Source organism: Xyrauchen texanus, chromosome 15 (assembly GCF_025860055.1).
Source record: "Xyrauchen texanus isolate HMW12.3.18 chromosome 15, RBS_HiC_50CHRs, whole genome shotgun sequence".
Classification (NCBI taxonomy): domain Eukaryota; kingdom Metazoa; phylum Chordata; class Actinopteri; order Cypriniformes; family Catostomidae; genus Xyrauchen; species Xyrauchen texanus.
In genome coordinates this window covers 20,480,689-20,500,107 of record NC_068290.1, presented here as the reverse complement: position 1 = coordinate 20,500,107, position 19,419 = coordinate 20,480,689, and the positions used below count along the sequence as shown (strand labels likewise).

At 44.2% G+C, this 19,419-nt stretch overlaps 1 protein-coding gene across 1 annotated transcript in view; it reads right to left on the bottom strand.

The window, feature by feature from the left end:
* The window catches only part of LOC127656476 (transmembrane protein 245-like), a 41,304-nt gene extending 25,564 nt beyond the window's left edge, over window positions 1–15,740 (bottom strand). Inside the window, exons 1-6 of the mRNA XM_052144822.1 lie at window positions 15,114–15,740; window positions 14,274–14,391; window positions 8,329–8,424; window positions 8,087–8,209; window positions 6,128–6,319; window positions 5,820–5,989 (exon numbers count right to left, since the gene is read on the bottom strand). Coding sequence (XP_052000782.1) covers window positions 5,820–5,989; window positions 6,128–6,319; window positions 8,087–8,209; window positions 8,329–8,424; window positions 14,274–14,391; window positions 15,114–15,707 — 1,293 coding nt within the window. The 5' untranslated portion in view covers window positions 15,708–15,740. The remainder of the gene's footprint in view (window positions 1–5,819; window positions 5,990–6,127; window positions 6,320–8,086; window positions 8,210–8,328; window positions 8,425–14,273; window positions 14,392–15,113) is intronic.
* Window positions 15,741–19,419: the final 3,679 nt, after the last annotated feature.

Here is a 19,419-nt window from a genome sequence, read left to right as displayed (position 1 = left end):
TAAATAGTTACTATTCATTTGAGAGAAAGGAAATCCCCTGTTTTACTGGTCAAGAGACACTGTTACTTAATAAATGAAACTGCAATGAAGTACATTAAATTGCATTCTCTAAATTTCAACCGCCAACCCTGCGATCAGTGGCCAACCTGCTCTACCAACTGAGCCATAGCTGCCCACAATACATTTTAGTGTGCATCAGAAAATGGTTTGAGTTCCAGGGCTGAGAAAGTATAAGTAACATTACAAACACTGTTCTACATTACAGAGAAATACGAAACCATAATAATGAGCCTTTAAAATATACATTTTACAAGCGCATGCACGAAGTGAGCCACATTGACACTGGCAAAAGCAATAATGATTCTGAATGTGTCAGAAAAACTACCAATGAGACTGTCTGAACATTTTGTTCATTTATTGAGAGAAATGCACATTCGGGTTGAGCAAACAGACGATGATCTCGGGGATCAACGATGGACAGAGTAATCGCCAATAGCTGATGCCTCTGTCGATGTCAAGACGATATTTGGCTCATTTTCCCATGTATTAAATTATTATTATTATTATTATGTTATTATTATCAAATTAATATTACAAATTTGCCAGTAGACCCAGACATGCACTTGAAGAAACACTTTATTATATTATTAAGAATAGATGACAGAAAAGCCACCTATGCGCATGTATGACACGCTGATACGAAGGCGTGCAGTCTAGTGGAACACGTGCATCTAAAATGTTCTCACTCTTTGTTTCTGCTAAAAAAAAAAGAAGTGCTGCAAATAACCTCAGACATCTCAGCTCAGGAGGTGTTTTGAGTTCAGTTCACATTATTTCCACGGAGCAGTTCATTGTGACCACAACGCTTCAGCCTATACGCCTATACATCTAATATATATATATGTATATAATTATTTTATCACTTCATTATTTTAATTGCTTTTTCTTTTCATTTGGAGTGCAATTTGAATTTAGAAATATATTTTATTTAAGTTTTTGTTTTTTTAAATAAATTAAATGCAAAATGACTAAAGCAAGAATATTCACTGATCCCTCAGCCCAGCGGTTGCTGATGTAATTGGATATTGCTATATAAATATATATATATATACAGTGAGGAAAATAAGTATTTGAACACCCTGCTATTTTGCAAGTTCTCTCACTTGGAAATCATGGAGGGGTCTGAAATTGTCATCGTAGGTGCATGTCCACTGTGAGAGACATAATCTAAAAAAAAAAATCCAGAAATCACAATGTATGATTTTTTAACTATTTATTTGTATGATACAGCTGCAAATAAGTATTTGAACACCTGAGAAAATCGAGGTTAATATTTGGTACAGTAGCCTTTGTTTGCAATTACAGAGGTCAAACGTTTCCTGTAGTTTTTCACCAAGTTTGCACACACTGCAGGAGGGATTTTGGCCCACTCCTCCACACAGATCTTCTCTAGATCAGTCAGGTTTCGGGGCTGTCACTGAGAAACACGGAGTTTGAGCTCCCTCCAAAGATTCTCTATTGGGTTTAGGTCTGGAGACTGGCTAGGCCACGCCAGAACCTTGATATGCTTCTTACAGAGCCACTCCTTGGTTATCCTGGCTGTGTGCTTCGGGTCATTGTCATGTTGGAAGACCCAGCCTCGACCCATCTTCAATGCTCTAACTGAGGGAAGGAGGTTGTTCCCCAAAATCTCGCAATACATGGCCCCGGTCATCCTCTCCTTAATACAGTGCAGTTGCCCTGTCCCATGTGCAGAAAAACACCCCCAAAGCATGATGCTACCACCCCCATGCTTCACAGTAGGGATGGTGTTCTTGGGATGGTACTCATCATTCTTCTTCCTCCAAACACGGTCAGTGGAATTATGACCAAAAAGTTCTATTTTGGTCTCATCTGACCACATGACTTTTTCCCATGACTCCTCTGGATCATCCAAATGGTCATTGGCAAACTTAAGACGGGCCTTGACATGTGCTGGTTTAAGCAGGGGAACCTTCTGTGCCATGCATGATTTCAAACCATGACGTCTTAGTGTATTACCAACAGTAACCTTGGAAACGGTGGTCACAGCTCTTTTCAGGTCATTGACCAGCTCCTCCCGTGTAGTTCTGGGCTGATTTCTCACCTTTCTTAGGATCATTGAGACCCCACGAGGTGAGATCTTGCATGGAGCCCCAGTCCGAGGGAGATTGCCAGTCATGTTTAGCTTCTTCCATTTTCTAATGATTGCTCCAACAGTGGACCTTTTTTCACCAAGCTGCTTGGCGATTTCCCTGTAGCCCTTTCCAGCCTTGTGGAGGTGTACAATTTTGTCTCTAGTGTCTTTGGACAGCTCTTTGGTCTTGGCCATGTTAGTAGTTGGATTCTTACTGATTGTATGGGGTGGACAGGTGTCTTTATGCAGCTAACGACCTCAAACAGGTGCATCTAATTTAGGATAATAAATGGAGTGGAGGTGGACATTTTAAAGGCAGACTAACAGGTCTTTGAGGGTCAGAATTCTAGCTGATAGACAGGTGTTCAAATACTTATTTGCAGCTGTATCATACAAATAAATAGATAAAAAATCATACATTGTGATTTCTGGATTTTATTTTTTAGATTATGTCTCTCACAGTGGACATGCACCTATGATGACAATTTCAGACCCCTCCATGATTTCTAAGTGGGAGAACTTGCAAAATAGCAGGGTGTTCAAATAATTATTTTCCTCACTGTATATATATATATATATATATATATATATTCAGTAGTGAATGCCAACTGGCATTCATTCTGGAAGGAAGGCGATCTTCCATCAATGCCCTCCCTCACCCAACATCTGGACACTCACCCACTATCCCCTTTGTGAGAGCAGGGCAGGGCCCAGTGAACCAGCTGCAAGAGTGGACAGCACCCTCTTGGATGCCGCACGGGACTGGAAAATGCAAGTGGATCTAGTTCAGCAACTCAAGTTTCCACCTGAGATTTTAAACACCAAGCTCAGCCATCAAATCACTGTCGGAGGCAGCAGAGCAAAGCAGCAGGTGGATCTGGATAAAGAGGAAGGACCCCAACTGGGCTGCAAAGAACAATAAAAGGAGTAAAAGCAGAAGGGGTGAAAGAGGGTGCCCACCTGAAGACCCTGATGATGTTTTTACCACTCTCCCCATTTAAAACAAGGAAGGATGGAAGAAAGCGAATTTATTCACACACATGATGTATTTTCCCGGACATCTAAATACCGACCGGTAGAGCATGCATAGATGAAGTAGGTTCTTTGCCAGAGCGATGTTGGCAACTATTGTAAAACCATCTTTCAAAAAGAACAACACACATTTTAATTGCACTTATTTTTTCCAGTTTCGTTTTAATTTTTTGTTAAAATAAATAAAAAATAAAGTTCTAAGTTGAAATCAAGGTGTCTTGCTTTATTGTGTAGGCTTAACCCTAACCCTACTTTACGAAAAATGACCCCATACTACCTCCTAGTAGTGTTGTCACAGTACCAAAATTTCAGTAGTCGGTACCAATACCATTGAAATTTCACGGTACTCGATACCATTTTCGGTACCAAAGCAAAAACAGGTTACTAAACAACACTCTTATTAACAAAGTTAACAAAACATTAGCAGCAGAACTAAGAACAGAAATATGCCATTGAGCAACACTTTAATTTAAATATATTATTTTTAAATTATAACAAAACTGTACAATGTATGCTTAAAGTATTTTTGAACACTTATATAAGATTTGTTTCAACTTTTGCAACTTTTACTTTAAGTTTTTACCAAGTACTAAAAAACAAAACCTAAATAAACAAGCATACAATAGAATGAATAAAAAAACAATTTCCAAACTAATGTGCAAAGTGCTCTCATATTAATAAAGCTGAATATTGCCAATTTTCTTCATGATATTAAATGCAGTGACATATATATAGATATTATGATTAAATAAGATCTAATCTAGCTGCATTAAGTGTGCGCGCGTGAGGGATGAGCGTCCCCGAGAGTCTCTCTCAGCCGGGTGCAGTTTCAATCTCTCCCCCTGAGATCGGGACATTCGCGCAACTTATAGAAGAGGCACCGACCACACAGAGAAATGCCAGTTTCTTAGTTTATAGTTATTAACATGATCTGCTTCTGTATTATTTGAACTTTAATAAAGCTATAACACATTAAATATAACTACATTTGTAACGCCGGGATGTTTCCTTTAAAGAGCTCCAGCTCCGCTTATTCCACAACAGTACATGCTTCTGAATGTACTTTTTTTTTATCATTCCCTAATACTTTGGGATCTACGAAATATAAACTGTGAAAGTTTAAACTCACCTGCTTTATTTGCTTGAATATATCCGTGTGTCTGCCTTTCACGTGCTTTATTAAGTTTGATGTGTTTCCTCCTTTCGTCAGAAAATTGCGAAAGCAGCATTTACAAGGTTTTTGCTTTCCCTTTTCATCAGCCTAAAATTGCCTGGCTTTTTCCACTTTTCATTTCGACAAGATTCAGTTGAGACTCCGCAGTAGCTTTGCTTGCCGCAATCTTTTGCTTGTTGTGAGCGTTTGAAAGTTCCCACCTCTGCGTGGGTAACGGGTAGACCCGGTACTCGGTACTCCGGTACCTTCAGAAATTCTGGTATTGTAAATAATATTTTGTTTGAGTACCGACTTGGTACCGGGGTACTGGTATTTTTGACAACACTACCACCTAGTGTCCAACCAGCAGTAATACCTGTGTACCAGAGTTTTTTCTGCGACCAACTGACCAATAAAAACTTGGTCGACCAAGACTTTTGACTATCAGGGTGCAGCCCTGCAAAAAAGAAACAGCTTTCTCTAGAAACTCTTCAGTCAATCATTGTTTTGAGGAATGAAGGCTATACAATGCACAAAGGTGTACACTACAGTCTTCAAAGACAAAGGAAAAATGGCTCCAACAAGGACAGAAAGAGATGTGGAAGGCCAGATGTACAACTAAACAAGAGGATAAGTACATCAGAGTCTCTAGTTTGAGAAATAAACGCCTCACATGTCCTCAGATGACATCTTCATTGAATTCTACCCACTAAACACCAATTTCATGTACAACAGTAAAGAGAAGACTCAGGGGTGCAGGCCTTATGGGAAGAATTGCAAAGAAAAATCCACTTTTGAAACAGAAATGAAAAAGAAAAGTTTAGAGTGGGCAAAGATTTGAGACATTGGACAACAGATAATTGGAAAAGAGTGTTATGGATCTTAAACTCATTGAGCTTTTGTGGGATGAGCTAGATTGTAAGGTGTGTGAGAAGTGCACGACAAGACAGCCACATCTATGGCAAGTGCTACAGGAAGCGTGGGGTGAAAAGTCACCAGAGTATCTGGACAAACTGACTGCTAAAATGCTTGATGAAAACTCTGAAGTAGTTTAAGAAGTTCTGAATGTTTTTTTTAAACTGTAATAGTAATTTTTCACGTTATTAATGTCCTGACAATGCATTGTGATCAGTTGAGTGCCACTTTAATTTCTTTCCATAAGAGCAAAATCTGTACATTATTCCAGACATTTGGCTGCCAGTATAAATAAAAACATCCACATCGGACCCCATAGTGAACAGTTTGCATTGTAAGTGTTAACTCGCAGTGTCTTAATAGTTATTTTATGATGTGAGTAAAGGAGAACTAGCAGCAAGCAACGACTACTTTCAGTTTCTCTTTGTATTCTCAAATCTCCGTAATCTCCAAAAATAAATATGCGATTTTGGTGACAACTACCAGCAGGCATGTGTTATAAAGAAGAATGGGTGAGCATTCAGACAAGTGGTTTTGTGTGATTGTGACCATAAAAGGCATTACCTTAGTGTCCATCCGAAGCAAGAACTGAGCGAGGCCTCTGATTGGTCCAGGCAGTAGAGCCTCCTGTCTCTTTTTGACAAATATCTCAAGGACCACCCACCATTTGACTAGACTCCGCCCTGTGAAATCTTTCAGCCCAAAATGAACAACCATCTTCTTCAGGACCCAAACTAGAAAATATAACACATATATGCCCATTCAGTTAAACTGTACATGAACACCATCACACATCGGTCCACAGTACTGAAAAATCACCCCAAGTAAAACCTCAAACACAAGCTTACAATCTCTATCACACAACTATTTACCAGCGACAGGGATGGGCAGTAACTGTAAGATCCAGAGGTTGAGCCAGATCTGCACCAACACTATAGCCCATGCAAGCAGCACAAAATATATATCACTGGCCTTCTGTTTTGTCAAAAGACCCCTGAATTCTAGCCTGCTGCGGCGCTGGGACGACTGAATGAAAAAGACCCCCTTGGAGGAATCCAATGAGTCTGTGGAGAGACGAAGGAAAAATCCACATCAATAATGACCATGGGCCCCAAACTCTCTTATAATCCACATAAATAACTTCGGTCATAATCTTATAATATTTACTCATTGGTGAATAAAGAACATGTTTAATCCTAAAACTCATACCTCGGGTCTCTAGTGACCTAGGACTTCATTCCACCCTCTGTACCTCATTTATTTTTTGGACTTGTGCCCACACCTCTAGTATTCCTCAATGTCTCTAACAAATAGTGTTAAACAAAAAACTGCCAGAATTGCAAATAATACATTTAAAAAATGATTATGTTTTAAGTACCAAATGTGAATAGGGTTATTAGAGACCCTAAGTATGTAATAGTGTCATGTAATATATCTATTTAATTTACACTTCCATAAATTATAATTTTAGGATTATTTCATATCTTTATAAGTTTACTATCACAGGCTTTCTAGTCATTTGTTTATTACAAGACAAATTAGTACTAAATACTATACTTAATACATTCTATATCATGTTGATTTTCTGTGCACAATTAATTAAATACAGTGGTGAAATATCAGTATCCCATTTGCGTGTAAACATGCATTTTTTGCATGTTATTTCTTCCTCAATGTGGCACGGTTGTTTCAGTGATTGACTTGATTTACATTTGACACTGCTATTTGATAAGCAAACAACATTGAAGTAAACTGTAGCAAGAACAACACATGAGCAGTATGATAAGACTATTGTCATGTGGGTGTTCTACTGAAATTATGGAAGATGTGCATCTATTTAGACTCAATAAGCCTGAGAAAATACTTGTGTAGCTTATGTGTAATGTGTAGCTCAATATGTTTTTGTTAGCCAGTTGCGTCTCGGGAAATAGTAAAAGTGAATCCTGTTCTAGATTTGTTGCAATATCTCTTAAAAATATATTTTGGTCTATTATTTTCTAATGTCTTGAAAATTGTACACTATCTGGGTATTTTGTAGATCCGTTTGTTATAAATATCAGTGCCGGGTCTCTAAAGACCCGGATATGTAAGATATGTAAGAGTGTTTGGTGAAATTCACATGCATTTAAGTCAATAAGTTTCCATAATTCCATGACTTTTCCAGTTGTTCAGAATACTGGATAATTAATTTGAAAACAATTTTAAAGAGATCACACTCACAAAGGGCAATTTCTAGCCAATGGAATATTCTAGAGGAGAGAATTACTAGAAAAATTATATTCACTAAAGACTTTTTACGTGTTAATTAATTTCCATTACTTTTTCAGGCTGGAAATTCCTATTATAAAATTCCCTGATACGTCCAAGTTTAACATGACCCCTGAAACTTCAAGTATCAACATGTACTGTATTTCAGACTAGGGCTGGGAAATAGAGCTAAATAAACAGTATATAACCATATTTTTTGTTCTTTTGACAATACTCAATGTGTATCTCAATATTTTAAGTATTTGAACAAAACTGCTTAAAACGAGAGTTATGAGATGATTTATTAAAACGAGGAGTCTGAACTGAACTTTTTGCTGCTGAAGTTAAAATATGAGACCCTATTAAAAATGTCTGTCTATATGTTCTCAAATTTGCAAGTTGAGGATGGATTGCAAAACTAGTGTAATGGTACAGTTTAATTAATATTTAATGGCCAATTAAAAACTGCAATATCCACAATAATTTACTAATTTTATTGCCATTAAAACCACTGTGAATATTTGATACATCGCCCAGCCCTACTTCTAACTTTAGACAAACTGGTCCGTTTCCTTTTTTGTCACCATTGGATTGTTCTTTTGTGCTCTTCTCTTCTTGTATCTTCTCAGCATGGCTGGCATTACTGCAGGCAAATGCCTTGTAGATTGTATTAGCAGCAAAGGACAGGACCATTCCAGGGAGCTCACCTACATTATGCAGAGAAAGGAGAGGATTGGGGTTGAGCAAAGAGGCATTTAAACAAGTCTAAAGATCAGAGGATGTAAAAAACAGAAGATTGTGAGCGTGGGAGCCTCTGTCTCTTCACCTTTCCCTGAAACAGCAGGCTTTTCCTGAGAACCCATGATAAGCAGTAGCACTACCACAACAAACACAGGTACTCGCCAGGACCCTGTCAGAGAGACTGAAAAAGATATAATTTTTAGCATTGCTTCATAAAAACTATTGTTGATCAATGTTAAACTTGTTTGAAAAGTTTCCCTTCTGTCTGTATGTGTATGTGCGTGAGTGTCAAAGCATGATAAAAATGTATGGTCGAAAAAATACACTGGCGGCCAAAAGATTGGAATAATGTACAGATTTTGCTGTTTCGGTAGGAAATTGGTACTTTAATTCACCAAAGTGGCATTCAACTGATCACAAAGTATAATCAGGACATTACTGATGTAAAAAACAGCACCATCACTATTTGGAAAAATTTATTTTTGATCAAATCTCGACAGGCCCCATTTCCAGCAGCCATCACTCCAACACATTATCCTTGAGTAATCATGCTAAATTGCTAATTTAGTACAATAAAATCACTTGCCATTATATCAAACACAGTTGAAAGGAATTTGGTTCGTTAAATGAAGTTTAACAACATTGTGTTTATTTTTGAGTTGCCACAATATGCAGTACATTGGCATGTCTTAAATTAGGTATTTAAGGTAAAAATTAGCAAAAAGCTTTCTCTAGAAACTCATCACTCAATCATTTTTTTGAGTAATGAAGGCTATACAATACTTGAAATTGTTAAAAAAATGGAAGATTTCTTACAAAAGGTGTACACTACAGTCTTAAAAGACAAAGGCCGGAGAGCGATCAGGTGTCTGACGCAGAGGACTCGACTGAGGCAAGTCTGAGGCCAACGTACAACTGGGATGGCATGAGGGTGAGTATATGATGAGAGAATTTTCATTTTTGGGTGAACTATTTAGATTTAAACTGCTTGATGTCATGAACTATATGTGTACACGCAATATTAAGCTCTTTGCTTTTGAATGCAGAGCGAGGATTGCTCCGAAGCCCTCTGCGATCAGGATGTGGTTTCGTGGTTGCGATCAGGATGTGGTTTTCTTTCTTTTTTACTTTGATAGTTTTGTGCAAATAGATGTTACTGTTATTTAGCCCATTTATTTGTTGAATATACATTCGTTACCACGTTAAAGTGCTGGGTTACAGTACATGAACATAACAGAGCCTTAATATACATTATCCTTAATACCAACTAGTAGTTCAAACGACCGATCGACTAATCGATTATGAAAATTGGTAGTTTTGCACATCCCTGTTCTGCACAATACAAACAATGCAGTTCCCATTCTGTCACTCACTCGACGTTGAGTCGAATGTAGTGACACAAGGGGTCTTGCTTGAGAGCTTCGCATACCTCTGAACTTGAGAAAAGGCCAATGAGAAATTGGCAGACAGAATTTGCATGTCCCGCCCCCGGACATACAAGTATAAAGGGAAGCAGGCATGCGTCTGTCAGTCTGATTTTTTCTTCTGAGCCAAGCGGTTGTGCAGCAGCAAGCTGAAGTTCACTACTGTTCCACTCACCTCTGTTGGCAAAGCACTGCTGTTGGATCTACGCAGCATTACCAGCGGCTTTCTCCCTCTCTGCACACTGTGCAGTCCACGCCTCTGAGTGCTTCGACTAAAAGAGTATTCCTTCCTAAAAGAGTATATTTCTCTAAAAGTGTTTCATTTTCACTCACAAAAGAGCAATATACGCAAGCATTGGACGTCTTTTTAAAGATGCCTTTCCACCTCTGTGTAGTTCCTGGATGTGGTCGATTTCTTTCCAAGACTGACGGTCATAGGCACTGCCTCGTGTGCCTGGGTAGCGATCACATGGAGTTAGCGTTTGTGGATAGTTCACGTACTCACTGCGAGAACATGACCATGGTAATGTTGCGGTCGCGTCTTTCATTCCTCAAAGTTAATGCCACTTCAGCTGCCCCCCTCATCGTTCCTTCTTCCCATGGGATTTAGGATGACCCGGCTGGCGATGGAGGCGATTTGGGAATGGCAGCGGTCTCGGTTATGCCAGGTAAATCCCCACGAACGCCCCCCCGGCATGCTCGCTTGCTTCCGTCCGAGCTTGAGGTGAGTTGATGACGGAGAGTGTTCAGGCGTCTGATGCAGAGGACTCGACTGATGCCAGTCTGAGGCTGACGTACAGATGGCCGACATGCTTGCCCGGGCCACCGTGAGCGTGGGTTTGGACTAGAAACCTCCATCCTCCCCACAGCCTTCATGGCTTGACGATTGGTACCTCAGGTCAGGGCGCCGCTCCCAGCCACTTCACGGAGGTGCATGACGAGTTGACTAGGTCGTGGAGGGCACCTTTTAATGCCCGGAACCGGCCTCCTCACTTGTCCACTCTCACTACCCTTGACGGTGGGGCAGTCCACGGGTACACGGAGGTCCCCAAGGTGAACAGAGCAGTTGCAATCCACCTGTGCCCCAAGAACGCTGCTACCTGGTGGGATCACCCGGTACTCCCCTCCAAGGCCTGTAGGATGATGTCGTCGCTGATCTCAAAACCCTACAGCACCACCGGATAAGCCGCCTCCGCCCTGCATGCTATGGCTCTCCTGCAGGTCCACCAAGCCAAGGCAATTAAAGAACTGCACCTGGGTAGTCCCGACCCCGATGTGCTGCAGGAACTGCGCTCTGCCACCGACCTCGCTCTTAGAGCCACTAAGGTCACAGCGTGGGCACTCGGGCAGGCAATGACCACCCTCGTGGTCCAGGAACGCCACCTCTGGCTGAACATGGTCACAATGTGCAACGTTGACAAGGCCCGCTTTCTCAATGCCCGTCTCCCAGCTTGACCTATTCGGCGACATAGTCGAGGACTTCGCCCAGCAGTTTTTGGTGGTAAAGAGACAGAAGGAGGCTATCTCTCACATCATGCACTGCCCCAGCGAAGCCTGCGCCCTGCCTGCCCGCCGAGGGTCGCCCCCGTGTCCAAACAACAGAAAGCTCTGCCTCAACCTGGGCCCAGCTCTCAGCCCCAGCGTTGAGCGCCCCGCAGGTGGCATAAGCCCCCCGTCTCAAAGACCCCCCCTGTAGGACCCTGAAAGCTCCTAAGCGCTCCTGAGATGGAAGACCCGGGCAGTCAGATTTTCGCTCCGGAGCTGGTTATGTGTCTGCTGCACGACAATCATATCCCGGGCAACCTCAGCGCGACAGCTGTCGCCCCGCAGAGAGTGGAGGCTTCACCACCCTCAGGCGGACCAGCTGATTTTGGACCGGTTCGGCATGGCACAGGTAGATCTCTTTGCCTCCCAAGACAATTCTCACTTCCCGCTCTAGTACTCCCTGACAGAGGCCCAGACGCATTGGCACACAGCTGACCCCAGTGGCTGCGCAAGTACGCATTTCCCCCAGTGAACCTTCTTGCACTGGTGCTGTGCAAGATCAGGGAGGACGAGTAACAAGTCACCTTAGTGGCCCCTTACTGGCCCACTCGGACTTGGTTCTTGGATCTCACGCTCCTCGTGACAGCACCTCCCTGGCAAGTTCCCCTGAGGAAGGACCTTCTTTCCCAGGGACGGGGCACCCTCTGGCATCTGCGCCCAGACCTCTGGAACTTCCACATCTGGCCCCAGGATGGGACGTGGAAGATCTGAGTGACCTACCACCTGCAGTCATAGACACGACCAACCAAGCCAGAGCTCCCTCTACCAGGTAGCTTTACGCCCTAAAGTGGCGCTTGTTCGCAAATTGGTGCGACCCACAGAGATGCACAGTTCGGTCAGTGCTTTCGGTGGACCCGCGGCTCTCTTGGGCAGTCCCTCTGCCCCCGGTCGCTGTGTTTGTGGAGCTTCTCCCTCATCAGGTAGGACCTGCCACCGGGCCATTCCCACATATGGTGTATTGGCCACATATCACCTCCCCCTAATCTGATCAGGATGTGGTCTCTGCAGGGTCTTTTGCCCCTGAAAGAATAGGATCGGGAAAGATCGCCTTCCCCGACGCATTTCATAGCGTAAAGATAGCCCCAGCTGCTTTACGCTCTACGCGAGAAACATAGAGAGAGAAAAGGCCGCGGCTGGATGGCTTGCTCCCATTATGGTCATGTAGTGCCTGTTCCCCCCTTAGGGGACACCTTTTTCTGGGGCCATTGGGGAGGGCTACGTGTGGCCGATACAGTTGCTTCTAGCACGCAGCAGCCTGCTTGCACCCGTTCACATAACACGGACTAGTGCATGGTGCTTTGAAATGGGACCCCTTGTGTCACTACATTCGACACAACGTTGAGTGAGTGACAGAAGGGGAACATCATGTTTACTGTTGTAATCTCCATTCCCTGATGGAGGGAACGAGATGTTTTGTCACCTTTGCCACAACACTAGACCTACTACTGTAAATGGCCATAACTTAGGGCTGGGTGATAAAACGATATCGATATATATCACGATAAAGAAAATCCATGCTAAGCTTTTGAGGAATTTTCGATATTTACCGCGTGTGGCTAAAACACAAGCAGTTCGGCTTTCTGAGGATGCATTTCCACTGGGGTGGACGAAATCCGCTCAAAGGCACTCACAGCGCTAGGAGAGAGCTTGCTCCGCATCGCTGCCAATCCTACGATCCACCTTGCGAGCATGTTGCTCGGCTTTCATAGGAATTAATTGAAAACGCTCTCAGCTTGGTAACGTAGGGTCAGTGATAACGTAGGGTCAGACTGGATGATCTTACTAATGCTAGCTGCCTTGCTAACAATTAGGTTATGTCGGACACCGGATTGATTCCATCCACACCGCAAGACTTCATGACAACGGTTGCGCCCTCACATCGTCTTTAGTGAAGAGCACAACAGAACAACAGTGATGTGGACAACAGCTCTGATCTTTCTACACTGTAATCTTGAATATTGTTCTCGAGCACCAAACATGCATCATTTCTGCCCTGTCCCGCTCCGCACGCATTGCCTCTTTTCCCTGCATGTGTGTAGACATGAAGCACCGCATGAGTTAATGTGGTTTCAAAGCACCTTTTAAACCATACAATTTTTCCCTTCTAAATGCATCTTTAATAACCAGCATGTTTATCCGGACCAGCTCCGGAATATAATGTTTATGTTTACAAATGTTTTTTTTAAAATGTTTTCTAAGTTTTCCAAATTTTCTCTCGGGACACCACTGAAACCACATTCAGCATCATTCCACAGTCACAAGGGCTTCTATGCACCATACTTGGGTATCTGAATCTAAAGAAATATAAAAAAATATTTAATTTCAATGTAAAATATTCCAACAAATACTGGACTGCTGCCACTATGCTTCAGAACAAACAGGTGATCTTTTAACATTCATTTTCAATTGATAAACGGTTCAACGGTAAAATTGGTAAAAGATCCCGCAGACCCCACTGCTTTGGCCGTCTCTGGACCCCCTGTGCAGTTTTGTCGATACTATTTTGACTGTTTAGAATTTATTTTTTATTTTCTTCTGTCAAATTTGAAATAAAAAATAAATAAATGTGTAAATGTATATCGTGATAAATATCAATATTGAACAATATGAAAACGATTATCTTTATAACAATTTTTGCCATATTGCCCAGCCTTGTACCTTATTCTCTGCTCCTCAGTGAAAAAACCTGACTGACAGACGCACGCCGCTTCCCTTTATACCCGTATGTCCGGGGCGGGACATGCTAATTCTGTCTGCCAATTTCTCCTTTTCTCAAGTTCAGAGGTATGCGAGGCTCTCAAGAAAGACACCTTGTGTCACTACATTCGACACAACGTCTCGTTCCCTCCATCAGGGAATGGAGGTTACAACAGTAACCATGGCGTTTTTCTGATATCTCACTGAATCATGACTAAAGATTAGAACTTAAAACCCTGTATTATACATTTTGGTGATGCAGGTTAACTTTTGTTTTTATTTAGTATAACTCTCAACAGGGAGGCTGAATGGCACATAATACCCAAACAGAATTATACACCCCTTCCAAACAAGAGGGTCTTACCAATGTAGAAAATTAGAGCTGTCCAAACGGGCACAGACAGTGCATGCAAGTAACCTTCCATGCCAGGTGTCCACTTAAATGCCACAGCCAAAACATAGCCCACAACTAAAGTGCCAACCTAAAAATGAGAGAGAGAGAGAGAGAGAGAGAGAGAGAGAGAGAATATGTTGGGATCTCTGGTAACACAAGAGCTACTGTGTCTACACCAGACATTTCCCACTGATCTATGAATTATCACAAAACCTTCAGTATGTTCCTAGGCCTCATTCATGAACCAATGTGAGGGTGTATTAATGCAAGCCTTTATGCCACTTTTAAGACAACAGGCAATCAGATTAGTTTGGGTCTCACTCGAGTTTCCTTGCAATGAAGTGATCACAAGGCTCTACTGGATGGGAATTTTGTTAGGTAATTACATTCTGGACTACAACCAGACATCACATGGCCTGTAAGAATTAAATGATGCCCCACACATAGGTAAAAAACAAGCGTTGTGATTGTGAGCACACATTACAATTAAAGATTGAATGGTGAGAAAATAAAGTCAGGGGGAAACTTTGTCTTCTAGGTCTTGTACCCTTAATAAGAACTTGGAATATGTTTTTATGGAGCACAATCTTGGCTGTGCAAATATTTTTAGAGGGAACTTCACATGCCAAGTTGTGTTCAGAATATGCATTTTTTTTTATATATATATAAACATCATTACACGTGGTCAGGTCATCAGAAGCAATATTTGCTGTTCAAATATTAGGTTTTCTTTGGGATAAAAGACCACTTTCACCTGCGCATCTGACAAGGGCCGTGTCAGTGTCCCATTCACATGTCATGTATACTCACCCACACAGTGTTGAAACAATCCAGGCTGAAACAGATGATGGTACATACATGGCTGAGTATCACCTGCATGCCAATAACACTCCAGAACAGATATAAGAAATAAATCAGGGGTACGCCAGCCCCGATTGCCAACAACACATTGAGTCTCTTTATGACCAGTCCGCCAACAGTCTCCACCCCGTAGTTCACACACCACACCGGTACCAGCAGAGTCCCCACCACTATCGGCGTACCGCTGTCCTGCAGCCTGCTAAGCCAAGAACGTCCCAGCCGGGCGAGCGAGTACTTGAACGGGTGTAGGAAGGTGCCGCACAGCACTGCCCACAGCAACGGCCGTAGAAAAGCCTCCAGGATGAAGTAAACCAACACGGCCGCTCCGCAACAGATGGCCACGAAGATCATTGCTCCAGTGTTGTAGAAGGCCTGCTTTATGTTTTTGTCGAACTTCAGAGAAGACTGCTGGCTCAGGAGTTGGCTAACCATCCCGACTGCTGGCTGCACCGTCTCGCTGAAGGAGACGTAGTGCGGCCGGGTTCTGCGCGGGGTGTGCGGGGCAGCGGCAGCGCCTGGACCCGGGTCCTCAGTTTCTGACATGGTCGGTGGCGTCGCTCCGCTTCTGTCCGGAGGATCCACCACCACATGCGGAACTGCGTGTTGGGCAAAAAGTGACGTAACATTAAGAAGGCAGTCTGGGAAATGAATTCAAAGTCAGAATGTTGTAGTTTTTTTGTACTGTATATCAGTCAAGCGAACATGACCATTGTTTTGTTTTACATGGCACCAGTGGTCACATACATACCCAAAGCAGTAACATACATCAACAAAAATATTAACATATAAATGACAACCACACACTCCTGTGCCTTGAACTCAACTCAGTAATTTATTTTCTCAATAAACGTATTAATCCTTTAGAAATGAAAATTAATATTGAAGCATTTATAAAATCATGACCACTCAAATGAGAATTCAGTCATGTCAGTAACATTATAAAAGCGGTTTTATTGTACATGGTGAGGGTCTCCTACAGTCTGCCATGCTAAGGCCCTTATAGGGTTTCCCACGTGCTGTTATATTTCACACAGTACAGGTGTAGCAACTTTCGTCACCATCACTAAAACTACATTCGGAGATGACCAGAATGTCCTGGGCAATAGCTAGAGGACAGTTGGCATCCTTATTATCCGGTCACAATAATGCAGTAATTAATTAGCTTAAATTCGCTGTGAACAGCCTTGAGGATCTCAGTTTGATTTGGTGTTTTGACGTATTTCCTACTGAAACAGGAAGTGAGGATGGGACATGTGAAATGACTTATTTTAAAAAATAGACAATAGGCTTTAGTTTACAGCCACACATACATTCCACCGTGCTGCTCATGTTAGAGCTGCTTACCGGGAAAACTTGAGAACCGATCTCAGTACCGGCCAGCTTTTCCAAAGACTTGAGAACCAAACGATGATCTAACCGACAACATTAATCCACAACAGCGACTATTTAGCAGAGAATGGCTACTTCTATTAAAATAATGGGTGAAATTGGAATGCCTAATGGTCAACGGATGTAGAAAAGGATGTCCCGCCTTTCAGCTAAAAGAGCCAATCACCTTTTACATACAGACATGGCCTGTCAATCAACTTGAAAACACATGCCCATTAGCTATGCGTGCTAGAAAAACTGAGTTCCCTATCGAGAGGTCTCTCCTATTGCGTAAGTAGCTTACGCTATGGGAAAACTCCGTTTCTCGAGAAATATTGAAGTCTTTATGTAAAACGCATTGCAGCTGCACAGCAGACAGTAATGAGCGAGGCAGCTCGGTCATTGGCTGTGCTGCGGCAACTGCTCGAACCAATGACGGGGCGACTCTGAACGCGCGACCAATGGGGGCGCGCCTCGCGTTCGCGCGCTCAGAGCCTGCCGAAATTAGCATAGCCAGGCTATATAATGGGCACCCCGTCATACGAGTTCCTTTAGATTTAATCTCCTTCAGCGAACACCTTTCAACTTTCTCCGGATTGTTGGAGTCTTTCGCCGTCGAAAAGCCTACAGCAGGACTGCTTAGAGGACGCCGGCGCCTTCAGCCGCCTTCGAAGCCTTCTGCTACGCCATCCGGCGCACATCGCATATCCTTTACTGCAAGCGCTCGCCCCCGCGACGCTTTTTAAAGTAAAAGAGCAATTTTTCAAGGCATTGTTTCAAATGCCTTCAGCCTGCGCCTCGTGCAGAGGCCCTCTTCCTGACGGAGATCGGCACGTCATTTGCACTCGCTGTCTGGGACCGGACCACGCAGAAGCTGCACTCATTCAGGGCGGATGCCCCGAATGCGACTCCCTGGGCCTCGCCGAGCTGCGCTTCGCTTTGCCGCTTCGCCGCAAACGAAGCCTGCTTCCACCGCGCTGCCACCTCTGTTCGAGCCAGCGCAAGAAAAGCGCCGCTCACAGAGGCTGCCGGAGCACGTAGACTTCCGTGACGTCACGCCGGCCCAGTCCCCGCGTGCGTCACCGCTACCAGAGATCTCCCGCCGCCAGTCCATTTCACGAAGCGGACCTGCACCCCTCCAGCAGAGCGGTGGGTCTCGTCTCGTTTGGCACGTCAGGGGACGACGATGAAAAGGATGACAGCTTTTCTATCAACGCTGCATCCGACGACTGGCCGGGCTCGTTCGACCCGCGCCATCGACATCAGCGGACACGAGCGGGCACCAGCATGGACTCTGAGATCGTCCGTATCCTGTCCAAGGCCGTGGAAGACCTCGGGCTCGACTGGTCTTCTCCAGAAGAACCCGCCCGCAGCCGGCTGGACGAGTGGTTCCTGCAGGCGCCGGCAGGCCCCCGACAGAGACCCTCTCCTTTCTTCCCGAAGTCCACAACGAACTCACGAAGTCGTGGAAAGCCCCGCACTCTGCTCGTCTAAAGCCTTCTTTTTCTTCCTCGCTCTCCTCAGTGGACGGCGCGAGAGAAAGAGGCTACGAGGCAACTCCGCCCCTCGAGGAGGCCGTGGCCAACCAACTGTGCCCACCCTCCACCGCTGGATGGAAGGCCAAAGCTTCTCATCCCTCGAAGCCCTGCAGATCCACGTCAGCTATCGCCGGTCGCGCATACGCCGCCGCCGGCCAAGCTGAATCAGCGCTTCACTCAATGGCGGTCTTACAAGTCTATCAGGCCAAACTTCTCCGCACCATGGACGAGTCTGGACCTGAACCTGAGCCTTTCAAGGACCTGCGCAGCGCCACGGACGTAGCCCTGCAAGCCACAAAGGCCACCACCCAATCCATCGGCCGGGCCATGGCTAACTTGACTGTCCTTGAGCGCCATCTGTGGTTGACGTTAACGGAGATGAAGGACGCGGATAAGGCGCCATTCCTTGATGCGCCTATCACTCCGAGCGGCCTGTTCGGACCGCGGTGAAAGAATTCGCTGAGCGCTTCACTGAGGCCCGGAAGGATTCGCAGGCTATGCATCACTTCCTGCCCAAGCGCTCCAGCTCGTCTCAGAAACCGCTTCAGCAGCAGCAGCGAGCCAGGGCGGCGCCTCCCGTCTCCCAGCCAAGGAGCAGACCTGAAAAGGACGCTCGACGCCGCTCGCGTTCGCTGGCCAAGAAAGCCGCGATGAGCAATGAGGTCCTCGGCCCAAGATCACACTGAACCCGAGCCTCGTAAGTCTTCCTAGCAATAGGAAGAAAAAGAGAGAGTACGCGTCTCGCAAAAGCCGGACTACTCTCTCTCAAACATGTAAACATTACCCAGTCCCCTTACAGGCGGCTGGAAATGTCTATACAGCAGTCAATGGGCCAGTCAAAGAACTTCGATCACCTGCAATCAAACGCCGTTTTACGGCGACACACAGAAATCACGAAAAGAGTCATTTTCTGCCTGTGTCACTAAGGGTTCACATGTCCACACTAAAGTGCGCATTCCCACATATCAATACTGTCCAAACAGTGCCAAATACCTCCCCAGTTCAGGCTGGACGTCCCAAAAATGTAGATCGTGTGCCTATTGTCATGTATGCACCACTACACACAAGCACTGTTCCCACAGTTATATACACTTCCCCAGTAAAAATGGGAAATACTATAAATGTAGCGCGCGTGCCTGCTGTACTGCACGCAACCCTACACACAAACACTGTATGCATAGCCAAGACATCCCCGCCGCGAGCGGAAGACTTTATGGAAGTGGTGCACGTGCCTACTACAGTATGTGCACCCCCACCCATAAGCGCTGCCCATACAGTTCCAAACAGCTCTCTATCTCATGCCGCAAGCATCACAGATGCAATGCGCGAGCCAAGAAACTCCCCGCTAA